General features: G+C 40.1%; 1 protein-coding gene across 9 annotated transcripts in view; it reads right to left on the bottom strand.

Annotated features, from left to right (window-relative positions):
* Window positions 1-17101, bottom strand: part of DLC1 (DLC1 Rho GTPase activating protein) — a 426214-nt gene that overhangs the window by 17928 nt on the left and 391185 nt on the right. For all 9 annotated transcript variants that reach the window (XM_047855877.1, XM_047855876.1, XM_047855875.1 and 6 more), the window contains 2 exons: window positions 12471-12542; window positions 6720-6801 (listed from right to left, as the gene is read on the bottom strand). In XM_047855877.1, the coding sequence (XP_047711833.1) occupies window positions 6720-6801; window positions 12471-12542 (154 nt within the window). The remainder of the gene's footprint in view (window positions 1-6719; window positions 6802-12470; window positions 12543-17101) is intronic.

Below are 17101 nucleotides of genomic sequence, written 5' to 3'. Positions count from 1 at the left end.
GAATAAGAACTTGATCAGATTCTTGTTTGGAACAAGGGTCATATTTTTACTTTGGGTACTTTTTTTTTTTACCACTGTCAAGGAGTAACATGTCAATTTATAATTAGGGAAATAATTCAGGTTTCCTGAAAACCAAATACTAAAACAAAACAAAACAACCAAACAACCCCTCCCCCCCACAAAGTCCCCCAAAACAAAGTTCCTCATCGGGGAAATAATGAAATAGCTGAGAAAAGAAATCCTTTACATATGCAGGAATACGTGGTATGTGAAAGTGTGAATGACAGCCCTCTCTGACAGCTTCCAGATGACCATCACTTGGTCTTCCTCAAATAAGCCTTTAAGGAATCTGTCTTCCACGGTCAGCTACCTGTTTTTTCCTACAATTGCAATTCTTCTGTTTTCATAGGAAAAGAGCATTTAATTCACACAAATTCAAACTGACCATAAGACTGCTTCAAGGCTTTATCTCCCCGATTCTGTTCTTGCAACTTGTCTAACAACTTGATGCAGGAGGATAGAAAGTATTTTTGCCTGCTGATAAGACCGCCTTTGATTTCATAGATTACGTGGTAGCCTGTTTATAGAATAAACAAAGATAACTCAGGACGCCTATGTTGCCTATGTTCAGAAAAATTCTCTCTGTCGATGGGGAGGGAAAGAAAACAAATAACTAAGAAAAAGCCCAAACTTTAAAATGAGTAGCTATAAGGTCCCTCCCCAAGGGGCCAGCCTTACTTACGTGACTGATGCCCACAGTGTGTTTTAGTTCTTAAATGTTTTCAAGATTTAAAGAATCTGGAATGGTTACACTTAGTCTTAGGTCTGGGTTTCATTAATCAAACCTGTAATCAAATACCCACTTGAGTTCATTTGGGCTTTAATGGTTGAGTGGTGTTTATAACCAGGTTTACTAGGCATGGAAGCCTGTGGCAGGGGGGAGGGGCCTAGTTCACAAACTCTAGATTTGAGTCCAACAAAAAAGACCCAGGAGGCAACTTTTATAAAGGTCAACATTATCTTTTTTATGTTGGTAGCACCAAGCTAATGGCATTTCAATTTTGAAGCCTGGAAGTTATTCCTTGAGGTTTCTGTAAAATTCATCTGTTCCCAGGACCTCCAAAGAATGCCCACTGGTGAGACTGTAGCTACTCAGACAATATTGACATGAAAAGGTCGTAGCGAGATAATTGGGGCTCGCTCTGGGTCAGGCTCCATGCCTGGCACCTCATATGTGTTATTTCATTTTGGTCTCCACAACAACTTTATGGTATATATATATATATATATATATATATTACTATACAACTTTATGGTGTGTATATATATATTACATATATATATATTACATATATATATATTATATATATATATTACTATTTTCCTTCCTTTTACAGTTAAGGAAAGGGGGTTTAGAGAGGTCACGAATCTTGTTCAAGGCCACAAGAATAAAACATGGTGGCTCTAATGTTCAAAAAACAGTATCTCCTGCATTCTTTTCTAAAATTAGTTTTAATGATGCTAATATCCAGGAGCAGCTTATGCCCTAAGCATGATTCCTCAAATGAATGGCAGCACATTGGTATCACACACCATCTGTCCAGAAGGCGTGGTGGCTGCAGCCCCCCAGGGCCCTCACAGGGCCCAGCTCCACAGGAGCGTGTTGGTCTTATCTGCTGGGCAACTTGTTCCCTGCTCTGAAGGGGGAGGGGGGACAAGATGGGCCATCAAAGCTTCACGAGTTTTGCTGCAGGGAGCCAGCCGCAAGCACCCTGATAAAAGCGTAGCAGGCGGGCATTGGGGCCTCGTATTCAAAATGAAAACAGGGAAGAGTACAAGAGAAGATACATGTGAGGAAAGAAAAAGGAACAGTTTTCCAAATAAGACGTGACAAATAAAAACTGTTGTGATTCTTAAAGACACTTTCTGGGAATCAGTGCAATTGCTTTAAAAATTTACGTGCTTCCCTTTTAATAGAACAGAAACAGTAACAGAGTTGAAATCTGTCATGCGGCAGGCTGCTTTACACAGTGCAGGCATTTCCAGGGCTGTTTTACAACAAAGTGCACACTGAAGATGATGGTGTGGGTATGTACTTATCATTATACGATTATCACCTTATTTACATAATTCTTTGCTGTGTTTACAGGAGGAGTCAGTCGTTAACTCCAAAGGAAAACAGTGATATGGGATATTTTTCAGATGCTAGGGAGACAAAACTCCTGTCAGAAGAGGTATGCTAATGGTAGGTCACAGTTTGCATTATTATCTATATATGCTTCAAGGCAAGCAAACCACTCCCCCAGTATTAATATTGAATGTGACTCTCCCACGATCTTGGCCTTATCATTGAGACTGGATTATACAGCAAAACTAGCAGGACTAGGGCAAAAGCCAATCTCTCCAAGGAAATAAATACAAAAATCCCTTGCAAATATAAGTGCAAGAATGTTGGTCAGCAACCCAAATCCAAAAAACATGGTAGTTCCTGCTGAATTGTAACTTTTGGTCACTACCAGACTTTATATTAAGATAGTATTATCATGATTTTCAGGAAAACATTAAACGTACAAGTCTTCTACTCTTAAGTAGACTCTGCTAAGAGATCAGCAATGTTATAGGCATAAGAATGTTTATAATAAATCTTAAAGCAGAACACCAGTGTGTACCTGGGAGCAGTTGTAACATCCGTGTGTGTGTGTGTGTGTGTATTGTGTGTGTGTTTGGGGTGGTGGTAGGAATGAGAAACCATGTAAGGATTATTTTACTTAAAACAAACTTTAAAAGGTTTTATTTAAGGGGTGCTGGGTGGCTCAGTCAGTTGTGCATGTGACTCTTGATTTCAGCTCAGATCATGATCTTGAGGTTCATGAGATTGAGCCCCACATCGTGGGGCTCTGCCCTGTCAGCAGGGGCATTCTCTCTCTCCTCTCTCTGCCCCTCCTCCTCTTGCATGCTCTCTCTTTCTCTCAAACATTTTTTTTTTTTATTAAATTTTTTTTTTCAACGTTTATTTATTTTTGGAACAGAGAGAGACAGAGCATGAATGGGGGAGGGGCAGAGAGAGAGGAAGACACAGAATCGGAAACAGGCTCCAGGCTCTGAGCCATCAGCCCAGAGCCTGACGCGGGGCTCAAACTCACGGACCGTGAGATCATGACCTGGCTGAAGTCGGACGCTTAACCGACTGCGCCACCCAGGCGCCCCTCTCTCAAACATTTTTAAAAAGGTTTTATTTAAGATAAAAATGTTAAAATATTTAATATTTTATGAAGTAAAACTTTTCAACTGAGTTTCTGTAACCATATTACCATATATATACTTATATATATATAAATAAAACATTAAATATATATTTTATTTTTATTTTTGAAAGAGAGAAAGAGAGAGAACACGAGCAGGGGAGGGAGACAGAGGGAGACACAGAATCCGAAGCAGGCTCCTGGCTCTGAGCTGTCAGCAAAGCTCGATGCAAGGCTCGAACTCAGGAACAGTGAGATCATGACCTAAGCCAAAGTCGGACACTCAGCTGACTAACCCACCCAGACACCCCTACCATACGTATTTAAAATCAACTTCTCAAAAATATTTCAACAAGGCAAAAGATGGAAGTCTACAATAAGAAGTCTGTCAGTCTGGAGAGAACTTGGCAAATCACAAGGCAAACTTCCAAACTATGCAACAGCTTCGTGATTCACTGGCCCTTGAATTCCATGGGCTGAGAAACTATGTGGAAGAGGCTAGTCTCGTTAATGAGACAAATGTCGCATAATTAGTAAAACAGGTACCCCCAAATACTTTGCTGACAACTCACAACCTGTCGTGCACTTCAAAAGAAGATGCCCCCATTGTTTTCTTCAGAACACTTGTTTAGGCCTCCTGAAAGAGAATCATTTGCCTTGAGGAGCCTATGTGAACATGTGGACAAGAGCCCTTGGGTTTTCCATTAAAACAAGGTGATGACTGTTATGTGAATTCTGAAGCATTTGTTTTGAAAGAAAACTCAAACTCAAGACTTCTTCCACATACTCAAATGTGGGCCTCTGATTTGGGCCTAGTATTTTTTAAAGCATGTTCACACTCATTACCTCACTGCCTCCTCACACTTAACCTTTGAGACAATATTCTCTGCATCTAAGAAAATGGAAACCAATCAGAATACACTGCAGAGTCCAAATACAGATCAAGGTCTAGCTGGTCCAGCTGTTTCGAGGCTTTTTTCACAAAAGATTCAGCAACACAGATTTATTCCCTTCAAAGGGTGGTGGCTTCTCTAACAGAACAGAGCGAGCCAGTGGAAATCACAAAGTGCAGAGGACGACCTTCCCCTCAGAGCTGGGCAATTACATTTCAAACTGATATTAAAAAAAAAAAAAGTATTCGGGGCGCCTGGGTGGCGCAGTCGGTTAAGCGTCCGACATCAGCCAGGTCACGATCTCGCGGTCCGTGAGTTCGAGCCCCGTGTCGGGCTCTGGGCTGACTGCTCAGAGTCTGGAGCCTGTTTCAGATTCTGTGTCTCCCTCTCTCTAACCCTCCCCCATTCATGCTCTGTCTCTCTCTGTCCCAAAAATAAATAAACGTTGAAAAAAAAATTAAAAAAAAAAAAAAAAAGTATTCAAGAATAAAATCATGACCCCTTTGGGCTGCAATGTTGCAGTGAAATTTTTATGACCCAGAAATTCCTAAGCTGTCGCTGCTGCTTAGAGAGCCCACTTACTAAGTGGCGTAAAATGTGTGAAATGGGTAATCTGACTCAGTGTGTAAATATTTCCTAGGATTCATCTTAGGAGTGACCTCATTTATATGCGTTATCACCAATGATGAATTGAAAAATAAATTAATTCTACCCCATAGCTAAGCATTAAAACATTTTAAAAATGTCTGGAGTAGTTTATATTCCAGATGTTGACTTCTTCCCTCCCAAACTGCATTAGTGACATTTTTTCATTGCCAATGACATAGCTATGGTATTACATACTACAGTGCAGGACTTGGGGTTCGGCCGCTTTCAGAAAATGTGTGCATACCCTGGACATTTCTAAGCAGCCGTTTAATTGGATTTGAAAAGCGACAGTGTTTCTGTGGTTAATATAGCATTTCTCTTTCTTAAACCACGAGTACTAGTCTATTTCATACACCATTCTAAACATCCTGCCCATCTTTCCTTAAAACCACTGTTTGAGTTAGGGGTTTCAGAAAACACTGCATTACAGGGGCGCCTGGGTGGTTCAGTCGGTTGAGTGTCCACCTCTTGACTTCAGCTCCGGTCATGATCTCATGGTTTGTGAGATCGAGCCTCTTGTCTGCCTCTGCACTGACAGTGTGAAGCCTGCTTTGGGATTCTCTCTTTCTGCCCCTCTCCTGCTCTCTCTCTCTCTCTCTCTCTCAAAATAAATAAATAAACTTAAAAAAAATAAAAGGAAACACCACATTACATAAGAAAGGCAAAACACAGTACTTTCACTGAGGTACTGCTTTCTTTGCCTGCAAAGGGTAAGTTAAATACTGAGTGTCATTCTACCTTAAAGATGCTTTTACAAGTTAAAATAAATACTGAGTAATAGAAAAGTTATTTCAATTTTAAACGTAAAATGAATACGTGAATTTTTTCTACGTATAATTTCCCCCCAGAATGCAGCTTTTATAGCTTGTAGGTTTTGAAGAAAATTGCAAAGGGTGAATTAACTTAAAAATGAATAGAAAATCAGGAGTTTGAAAGGATTATCAGTGCCCCATCATTGTCTTTTACATGTTTTATTACTTCCACTTTTCTAAAACCTACCAGCTGCCTGTCAGCCTAAAGATCTACCAGCACAACGAGCAAGGATTTCTGACAGGTTTATTCTCATGTCACATGAGTGCTCATTTACTGCCTGTCCACTGTAGGTTAAAGGCTGTGCCAAGTTATTTTACAACCTTATTTAATCCTATTGTTACTATTTGGTACCTGGGGAAGCTGAAGACAGTTCAGAGAAGCTTCTCTGGAATTCAAACAATGGTTCTCTTAACTCTAGCAATGCTGTAACCCACCCCCTCCTTTACTCCTCTGAATGTGTTATTTCCATTCAGTTTAACTACAGCTTTGATTCTGTTAGAGTATCTGGCTGGGGCCTTACAGTCAATTACATTGCCTTTTAAAAAACACTGTTCCGGGGCGCCTGGGTGGCGCAGTCGGTTAAGCGTCCGACTTCAGCCAGGTCACGATCTTGCGGTCCGGGAGTTCGAGCCCTGCGTCGGGCTCTGGGCTGATGGCTCAGAGCCTGGAGCCTGTTTCCGATTCTGTGTCTCCCTCTCTCTCTGCCCCTCCCCTGTTCATGCTCTGTCTCTCTCTGTCCCAAAAATAAATAAATGTTGAAAAAAAAAAAAAAAAATAAAATAAAATAAAAAACACTGTTCCAAGTTTCCAAACCATCTGAATGTTATATGTTTCAGCAATCATATGGTATTGAATACAGAATGGTCTCTTTGAGTACCTCCTAGGATAGTACCATTTCATGGCAATATTAAACAGTAAGATTTTACTTATTTTAATTGAAAGGCCTATGATTTATAGTGAAGTAAATTAACATAAACATTCACTAATCAAACACCTGACATGATTAGTACAACAAAGGTGAGCAAAAACCATCTTGATAATACTGCATTCTTAAAACAGACAAAAAAAAAAAGAAAGAAAGAAAGAAAGAAAAACACTCAAAACATTTCCATTTTCCATTTACCTGCATAAAGCTTCAATGGCATCTCTGTCCAAAAAATCATGCTCTCTCTTGACCAAGGAAATATCAATGGGGAACAGAAGATCTATAAGAAAAATAAAAACACATATGTTTATTGGGCACCTAAATTCTCTTTTGTTTGTTTGTAATTGTTCTTTTTATTAATTTAATTTTTTAAATTTACATCCAAGTCAGTTAGCATATAGTGCAACAATGATTTCAGGAATAGATTCCTTAATGCCCCTTATCCATTTAGCCCATCCCCCTCCCACAACCCCTCCAGCCACCCTCTGTTTGTTCTCTATATTTAAGAGTCTCTTATGTTTTGTCTCCCTCCCTGTTTTCATATCATTTTTGCTTCCCTTCCCTTGTGTTTACCTGTTCTGTATCTTAAAGTCCTCATATGAGTGAAGTCATATATTTGTCTCTCTCTGACTAATTTTGCTTAGCATAATACCCTCTAGTTCCAACCATGTAGTTGCAAATGGCAAGATTGCATTCTTTTTGATTGCCGAATTAATACTCCATCATCTTCTTTATCCATTCATCCATCGATGGACACTTGGTGAACACCTGAATTCTTGCCAATCTAGCCCAGTTTAGCAGAGGAAAAAAAAGTAATTTGTTGAACACCTACTGTGTGCAGGACACCTCATTTCCTATCAAGTGCTATGGGAGAAGAAAGCAACTTAAGACAATTCCATCGGTGTCCTAAAGGAGCTTAGATGTAAAGTGGTCTGTGGACTCAAAGATCCGTTCTTGTCAAAAGATAAGTGGTTCAAAACACTGTTCCACCTTTAAACAAGTCAGCAGGCAACAGACCCCTGCTATAAATTATTATGTAAGCCAGAATCAATACCAGAAGGATACTCCTTTTTAATGTGGTTGTATTTTTTTTTTTCCATGTGTGTGTGCTCACATTTGATCAGGGGAAGAGGTCATGGAAAACTGGGCCAAGGAAAGGTCTAGAGAACAATGGCAAGTGGTAGTAAATGGAATCTAACCATTTGCATGACATCAAAAGCTAAAGAGAATTCAGGATATGCTATTTTTAAACAAATATTAGCACTTCCATATGGCTTTTCAGGAGTTTATATAACTCCCCCTAAAACAAAAGGCCAGCTACAAGCTGTGTAGAACAATAGAATTCCAAATCCCTTAATCTGTAGGAGAGTTCAGTACTCAGACTACTGGGAGTTACAGCAGAACTGAAAAGGCAAAAGGGGGGAAAAAGTCAACTCAGTAGAAGAATTCCCTTTTTTATCCCTTGTTGATAAATACATTCAAGGAGAGGGGAGGATGATTGGGAGCATCACTGTGGAAATTTACAACAGTTCTGGAATTGCCACTACATAAAAATGAGTTATCCTCTTTGGAGTTGCTGCTATTAGGTATATTCAGTCTTCCCCGTAGAATGCTTATATGATATGCTAAGTATGAGTTCTTCTGTGCACCTCTGTGGGCCAGGAATAGGTGAAATAAGTCAGAAAGGCAGGAAACCATGATTACCATAACCGAGAGAGAGAGAGAGAGAGAGAGAGAGAGAGAGAGAGAGAGAGAGAAACCACAAACAACAAAAACCAACGCCATGGCCTCTAAAATGGCTAATGCTGCAATACTGGGATAGACCCGCTCTCAGGAGTTCTGGGGATATAGGTGATGGTAATGAATGTCCTAGTTCTTCAGCTGACTGTTACATTTTTATGGTTTCCAACTTCCAGTCGCTGGTTTTATAGAATGGAGCTCCGTATTCTTAACAATCTGTTTGCTAGAGATAATGATAAAGAGTATCTTTTTTTTAACGTTGGAAACTAACATAATGAGTGATAGAGTCTATTCTTCGTTTTTCTGAAAGTGAGAGTTAGATTATTGATACTATTCCCTGAATAATGCAGGCAGACCAATGAAACAGCCCAAGATTTACGAAGAAATATATGAAATTGAGTATTGCAGGAATTTATCTCTTCATTAACTTATAGACCAACACTATAGGCTCATAGTGAATGTAAACTATTGTAAATACAAGCACAGTAGACTATGAAGCTATTTGGAGGTTGTGACGTTTTATATCACTTTGAACAGACACCTAGAGCGTCAAGTATTAAATGACAGAGCTGACATTAAAGAATATATTTTTAATACTTTCACAGCAAAACATCAGATCTATAAATGTAAATTAAAAGCTCCCATGTCTGTTAAGTGTATAGGAGATCACGACTGTGTTATTTTAGCAATTCTAACTTATTGTACCCAGAACTGTATTTTAGACTCTTTTCCGATGCAAATTAACTTGAAGATTCTGTTAAAAAAAAAAATTCTCGAGAACATAGGGACTAGACGTAAGACAAGTGAAATAATTAAATAAATGATTTTCTCTTATTTGCCTAGACTCTTCTGAAAGGACTGTTTTTTAAAAGATATGATTTACCAACGTACAGAAGAAGCTCTTAGTTCTTCATGTTAGGATTTAATCGTCCAGCTTGGCTTTAAGGGCAGGAAGTATAAATTGCCGAAGACCAAAATAAAGCAAAACAGGAAGACAAGGAATGTGTGGGTTGCTGCACAGAGTGGCAGGATGTAGTGCAGGAATTATAGCCCAGAACAATACACAGTCTATCTCAAAAGCAGGCTAAGGCTTCAAAAGACTTCTAAATGTGAAGAGATCCCAAACATATTCCATGAAAATGCAGTCTGAATTTTAGGATGCGTTAAGAAGGAAGACAGAGACTGGGACCGAGTCTTAGCAAACACACACTTCACAAAGTGCTGCTTGGCAGCAAATCAACACCAAAAATGAACATAATTGGAGGAAATTTAATTTCTAAACAGAAGAACAAAAGGACAGCCACCTTACTGCCACTGCTAATGCAATTATCTTTCCCTGTCTCCAGTGGAGCTGTGAATTGAATGCAATACAAGGGAGGTCCCTCCCCAGCCCCCCCTACCTCCAAGCACTTACGAAAGACAGAGATACTCTAAATGTTAATAGGTCAGATATTCTCTCTAAGGGACAGATAGGCAACTCCACCATAATAAGCATGCACGTTAACCAAGTACCTTTCAAAAAAGAAAGAAACAAGAAAAAAGGAGAAGGAATGCGAGATCTCTACAATGGAGGAATAATAAGATATTTTACACAGTCTAGCAATAAAATAATTCTGAATTCAGCTTCATGGGAAAATACCACACATTGAGCCTGGGCCACAATGAACAAGAGCAGGTAGTGTAAATTAGGTAATGAATTATTTTAGCTGAGTGAGCTAGGGAAATAAAGATGATCTCTATGGTCTCTGCCTGATTTCCTTCTGGGGAGTTCTCACCCACCCACTCCATATCCCTCTTCAAGGCAACCTGCTGATCATGTCTAGCACTTCTGAGCTTACGAACTATACCTACTCTTAGCATGGGCTCACGGGCTTTGCTCATGTGTTAAAGAAGGTTGCCAGTGACCACTCGCTCCGCCTGAGATGTCTCTTTGACGTCTGAATGACGCTTTTATTTTTATAGAATATGTAGCATTTACCACAGTGCTGGGCATCCCTGTTGGTGTAGAATTAATAGTGGTTTGTTGATTGGCTGAATGGATGATGGATGAATGAATGAGAGATATTTAGTGTCATCATCTCAGCAGAGTTGAGAAAACAAAGATGCTTCAGGTGGAAGAAGTCCTGTTGGTCATTTAATTTATTCTCAATTTAGGAATCACTTCACTATTCACCCAACATTTGCTTGCAAATTACCCATATAGATGGAGTTCACTGGTTCACAACTGTAATTTTTTATCATTTATTTATTTATTTTAAATGTTTACTTTTGAGAGAGAGACAGAGTATGAGCGGGAGAGGGGCAGAGAGAGAGAGAGAGGGAAATACAGAATCTGAAGCAGGCTCCTGGCTCTGCACTGTCAGCATGGAGCCTGATGCGGGGCTCGAACTCACGAACCAGGAGATCATGATGACCTGAGCCAAAGTGGGACGCTTAACCGACTGCGCTACCCAGGCACCCCCCTATTATTTTTTTAAGAGAGAGTGAGAGAGTGTGTGCTCATGCACCAGTGGGGGAGGGGCAGAGGGAGAGGGAGAATCTTAAGCAGGCTCCACGCTCAGCCCGATGTGGGGCTTAGTCTCAGGAATGTGAGATCATGACCTGAGCCGAAATCAAGAGTCTGACGCTTAACCCACTGAGCCACCCAGGCACGCCTGTAATTCTTTTTATTTTTATTATTATTTTTTAAATTTTTTTAATGTTTATTTATTTTTTGACAGAGAGAGAGACAGAGAGACAGAGCATGAGTGGGGGAGGGGCAGAGAGAGAGAGAGACACAGAATCCAAAGCAGGCTCCAGGCTCCGAGCTGTCAGCGCAGAGCCCGACGCGGGGCCCGAACTCACAGGCCTCAAGATCATGACCTGAGCCGAAGTCGGATGCTCAACCGACCGAGCCACCCAGGTGCCCCTGTAATTCTTTTTGATGATAACATGTACGGTATGATAAGAATCCCATGTAAATGAATAGCCTATTCCTTTCGCCACCTGCACGTATGCTCCACCCACACCTGGTACCAGAAGCTCAGGATGAGCCACACCTGAGGAACCCTTCATCCTGGGCTGCAGCATCCCAGTAACCGCCAAGGGCACTGGTGACAAAATGAAAGAGTAAAAATCCAGCCTAGATCATCATCATCTTTTTTTTTAAAGGTCCATTTTTCTTAATTAAAAATGTGAATGCCACAGAAAAGATAATATTCATCAAATGACAGTCTTAAACAACAGTAAAAAGCCTAATTACAACCTGGGGGAATATATCTGCAACACATGACCAATGAAGGCTTGCTAGAATGAATGAAGAGCTCTTACAAATCATTATGAAAAGTGCTATCAACTCACGAGAAAAATGGGGAACAGACATTTCACAGAAGAGCAAATGCATATGGCCAGATGACATGAAGAAACGAACAGTACCATTCACGCTCAGGGAAACTGAAGTCAAAATACATCCACGTGATTGGCAAAAATTAAAGTCTGACAAGATCAAGTGCTGAGAGCATGTGAACAGACAGAATCTTTATAGAATTACTGGTAGGGGTGAAAATCAGTATAAGCACATTTGAAAAATCTGCACTGTAAAACTGAACATACGTATTCTCCATCACCTAATAATTCTGCTTCTGCGTATTACAGACAAGACAGATTACTGCAGATGTACCACAAGAGTACTACAATGTACAAGAATGTTCCTAAGACTACAGTTTATAAAAGTAAAACAGAAAAGGCTGAAATGCCCACCCATCGGAGAGTGAATGTGAATAAACTGCAGTCTACACACAACGGGCTATTTACACAGCAGTCAAAGCAAGTGACCTAGAGGGACCCACAGTATAGAATAATCTTAACAATATACTAGTAAGTGAAAAAAATTAAATCCTACAAGATTACATAGAGCATAATATCCTTTTTATAAGGGTAAAAGCAACTTTATAAAAATGTATTAGGAAAGTGCAAAAGGAAAATGACAAATAGAAGTTTCAGGATGACCGTTATTTTGGGTAAGGGGAGTAGAGGGACCTAATGGGAGAAGATGTTAGTTGCATTATCATCATGGTCCTAGCTTTTGTTTTGAGTGATGAGGGTCTTATGACTTGCTACACTGTTTTCTTAATGAACACTAAAATGTCTGAAACTAAATCATAGATCAATAATATCATGAACCAAGGATATGATTGCGCCAATTAAAAAAAAGTGGCATTGCCCGCTCACCTTCATAAAGCTGTGCGTACTGGGGGAAACCTGTTGCCCGTAGCCAATCACAAGCTTCCTTGGCTTCAATTTCTGTAATAGAACAGAAGAAAGACAGCAGTGTGAGTCATGTGGACCTCAGCATGCTTTCTTCCTTAACAAACTCTGATTTTGTTATAGAAGCAAAATAGGCCTATTGACAATGGATAAGCAAAACAAACATATACACATACATAAAAGCCACGTAATTCAAATGATTTAAATTATTGTGCATCTCTTCAGACTTTAGAAAATACACACAACAACCTGACTTTCCTTAAAAAATAAAAATGGGGTCTTAACAGTAGGTTACTATTCTGTGCTGCTCCTGTGTTCTGGTTACAAATCAGTACGAAAACAGGGCACAATGAGCAGTTTTAAGAGGGATTAAATAATTTTAAGCCCAGATGGTCTAACCTGGTTTACTCTTCACATCAACAAAAAGCCACCAAATACACGTGACACCCTGGAAGAGAACTAACCCTGCCCAATGGAACAGACCTTCTGCCCCACAATGGGATGTGCAGAGAAGGTCCAGGTGCTGAGGCAATGTGCCTTTAGGTGCATCCAGCAGTAGAGACCCAGGCTGTCAGGTGACCCAGAGGGCATTAAGTCCATAAATCCCACAATCTTGGCAGGCCAAAATGCCTAATAAAGCTCTGCTTCCCTGTGGTTAACATCTTGTAGATAGTATTGATAAACAGAAAGCCCAAGAGCACCTGACACACTGTGTTCCAACTCACTCAAGCGGTACTTACAATCCAGTTAAAACTGACTCACAGAGCAGGTCTGGGGCACACTCATTAGTTTCTCTGCTTGCACAAAGAATATTCTTTCAACTCTTCTTCCCGCCTTCCACAGGCCATGAGAGTACTCAGTTATGTAAGGCGATTCACTCATTTATAAATGCCTCAACATTGATTAATTTATTCCAGATTCAAATCTTCATTAAGCATCTCTCCTCTGAGCCAGAGGGAGGCGGATAATCCATATTAGGAGAAGCATACATATCTTACTTTTGTCTAGTAACTTTACGGTTTCACAGCAGTTTTTCTCCTATCATTTCACGAATTCCTTGGCCTTTAAAGAAAGGTAATTTAGAACACTCAAATTCTTTAAAGCAAGTAGGGATGTCCTTATAGAGCACGCCAAAGCAAAAAACAACCTGCTATCTCCTGATGAGTTAGTCAATAAATACCTAAACTAAATCAATTAAGGCACTCGAGTGGAAAAAAATGACATGGCCAAGTTTACTTTCATGAATCTCTTCAGCGTAGTGATGAAAGCAGCATTATTAAACATGAGATTCAGGAGTGAATTCAGGACAGGAGGGAAAAGTGACATACATATATAAGAACCTCAATGTTTGCTCAGAATAGAAGAATATATAGAATTGTCCAGTTTGAATTACCTGTAGTTAACATTTTTTTCATGTATTCATACCCACACCTTGTCTCAGAAAGGGATTAAAGAAGCTTTACATAAAATCATAAAATAAACACTTTCTAGACAACTGTATTGCTGGAAAAACATAAAACCTCGACGTTTTATTTAAAAGAAGAAGGAACTTTTTTTCCTCTATCTCTGTGACCCCTGTTCAAAGACAGACAAGGAAAGAAAAAAAGCTAAGTGTTTGTTTAAAAAAAATTAAAAAAAAAATAACTCGCTTTTCCTGACTATTTAGAGGTATTTCCATCGAACAGATTGTTAGACTCTGAACAACAGATTGTTAAAAAGTAAATGTGCTTGCTCTCTTAATATTTTACTCAACAAGTGGTGAGTAACCAGAAATTCTCAACATCCATTCTTTTCTGACTTACATTGAGACATGACACTGGGTCAGCACACGCACAAAAGCCTGAATTAGACACACTTCACCGGCCAATATTGCTACCTATTTAGAGCATGTTTCTGATTTTCTTATTACAATGGCTTCCTGCCAAGAGGCATGTAAGATACAAGGCATTTTTCTAAAAAGCCTTCATATTTATTTATATAATACTTTACAAATTACCAGATGTTCTCAAACATATTGCTCATTTAATGCCCCCAGTGGTTTCAGAAACCTAAAATACTTATTGCTATCTTGTCATTCTCTTAACTCACTCCCTACCACCAAGGAAATGAAAAGCCCCCACGTGACCACAGATTCATCTAACAAGCTGTGTCCAAATAGCCACACTTCTCAGGGCCACTTGGTTAGAAAGGAATGGTGTGAACAGGCAAAGCTCTGCTTCTTCAGCAGATAATCTAGTTAAAGGCTTATAATGGCTAAAAAGCAGTATTTTCAAGAACTGCAGAGATCCAGGTACTTTACCTTCCTTCCTTACCCTAAACTAGACGAAAATGTGTCTTTCTTTCAGGTGTGAAACCATGGGAAATAGGAAAAGTCTGTATTGTATCTAGCTTCCACTTAAGAATGTCCACTCGTGAACCCTTGGGTGAAGAACAACTGAAAACTCACTGCTCCTCTAGGCATCAGAATTAGAACACTGTAAAAACTGTAAAAAGTTGTCACTGGTTTTTTAATAAATGAAATAGTTACGGACTTCACTCCCACCCCTTTCCAACTACTGAGAGAAAATGGTAACAGTCTGATGTAAGTGCTGATTTGGGAAAAAAAAAAAATCAGTATTTTCATTTTATTTAACGTGAAGTGAATACATATCTACATCCAAGTCGAGAAGAGAACACCCTTTCTGGTTTCGCCCCCGATCCAGTCCATAACTTTCCCTCTTGTCTCCCAACTAAAGCGCCACGTCTCCAATTCTGTCCTCTCTCAGAGGAGAGAATCCTGGCTCATCACACTTCCCGATCTATAGTGTTGATCTTGTCTCTCTCTAACTTCACTAGAACTCCGCTGCTTGGAAAATCAAGTCTGAACACCTCTGCATGGTTTCCCCAGCTCTCCGGGAGGCATGCAGCCTGATTTTTCAGCTCTCTCTATTCACTCTATCTCCCAGCGAAAGCAAACTCAGTGCTCATCTCCCCATACACCACTGTGACTTCCCGGCATGAAATGATCTTCCTTGTTCTCAGTGTCAAATTTCATGCATCCTTCAAGGTCTATCCCAAATGCTGCCTCCCAGATGCCTCCCTGCCTCCCTCCCGACAATTCTGTCAATGGCTAACTTTTTTATTTTTTAATTTTTTTTTTAAAGAGAGAGACAGAGACAGAGCATGAGCAGGGGAGGGGCAGAAAGAGAGGGAGACACAGAATGTGAAGCAGGCTCCAGGCTCTGAGCTGTCAGCACAGAGTCCGATGTGGGACTCGAACTCACGAACTGTGAGATCATGACCTGAGCTGAAGTTGGTTACTCAAGGAACTGAGCCACCCAGGCGCCCCTCAATGGCTAACTTTTATTGAGTGCTTCATATGTGCACGACCCTGTCTAAGCATTAAAAGGCATATTAATTCATTTACTTTTCACATTGATCCTAAAACATGGATTACTAAAATTCTATACAGACGAGGAAACAAGCAGAGAAATAAGTTCTTAAAATGAGTTTTCTTTACATTCAAATGCCACAGTGGAGACAGAACTAGGACTCACCGAAATGAGCAAGACAGGTTCTTCCCTTAAAAATATACATGTAACACTGAGCAACATTTAAAATATTAAAACCATTGGGGCGCCTGGGTGGCTCAGTCAGTTGAGCATCCGACTTCAGTTCAGGTCATGGTCTTGCCGTTCATGAGTTCAAGCCCCGCGTCGGGCTCTGTGCTAACAAACAGCTCAGAGCCTGGAGCCTGCTTCAGATTCTGTATCTTTCTCTCTCCCCCTCCCCTGCTCATGCTCTGCCTCTCTCTGTCTCTCAAAAATAACTAAATGTTAAAGAAATTAAAGAAAAATAAATAAAATATTAAAACCATGTATACATTGCATTACTTCAGTCACTAAATTCTCATGCCCATTTTTAGAGGTCTCTAACTGGCTCTAAAGGTATGACTTTTCCTTCAATATATGCAACTATGAGGATGATTTTTTTTAATGTTTTTTATTTATTTTGAGACAGAGAGAGAGAGACGGGGTGGGGGGACAGGGGCATAGAGAGAGGGAGAGAGAGAATCCCAAGTAGGCTCCATGCTCAGAGTGGAACCTGCTGCGGGGCTCGATCCCATGAACTGTGAGGTCATGACTTGAGCCAAAATCAAGAGTTGGATGCTTAACCAACTGAACCACCCAGGCACCCTGAAGATGATTTTTAAAAAAAAATTTTTTTAACGTTTATTTATTTTTGAGACAGAGAGAGACGGAGCATGAATGGGGGAGGGTCAGAGAGAGAGGGAGACACGGAATCTGAAACAGGCTCCAGGCTCTGAGCTGTCACCACAGAGCCTGACGCGGGGCTCGAACTCATGAACCTTGAGATCATGACCTGAGCTGAAGTCGGACGCTTAACCGACTGAGCCACCCAGGCGCCCCTGAAGATGATTTTTTAAAAACATTCTCTACTGGGCAAAAATGCCATCAGAAACCAAAAGCACAATGGAAATACAATGCTGCTTTAACGCCTGGGTTTTCTCTGAGCAAACAACAGACAAATGTGTTGAGGAAACAGGAAATATTTATTGGAAACAGCTTTAGTGGTTAGTTGTATAAGATGAATGA

Source organism: Prionailurus viverrinus, chromosome B1 (genome assembly GCF_022837055.1).
Source record: "Prionailurus viverrinus isolate Anna chromosome B1, UM_Priviv_1.0, whole genome shotgun sequence".
NCBI lineage: Eukaryota > Metazoa > Chordata > Mammalia > Carnivora > Felidae > Prionailurus > Prionailurus viverrinus.
This window is presented reverse-complemented; position numbering and strand designations above follow the sequence as displayed.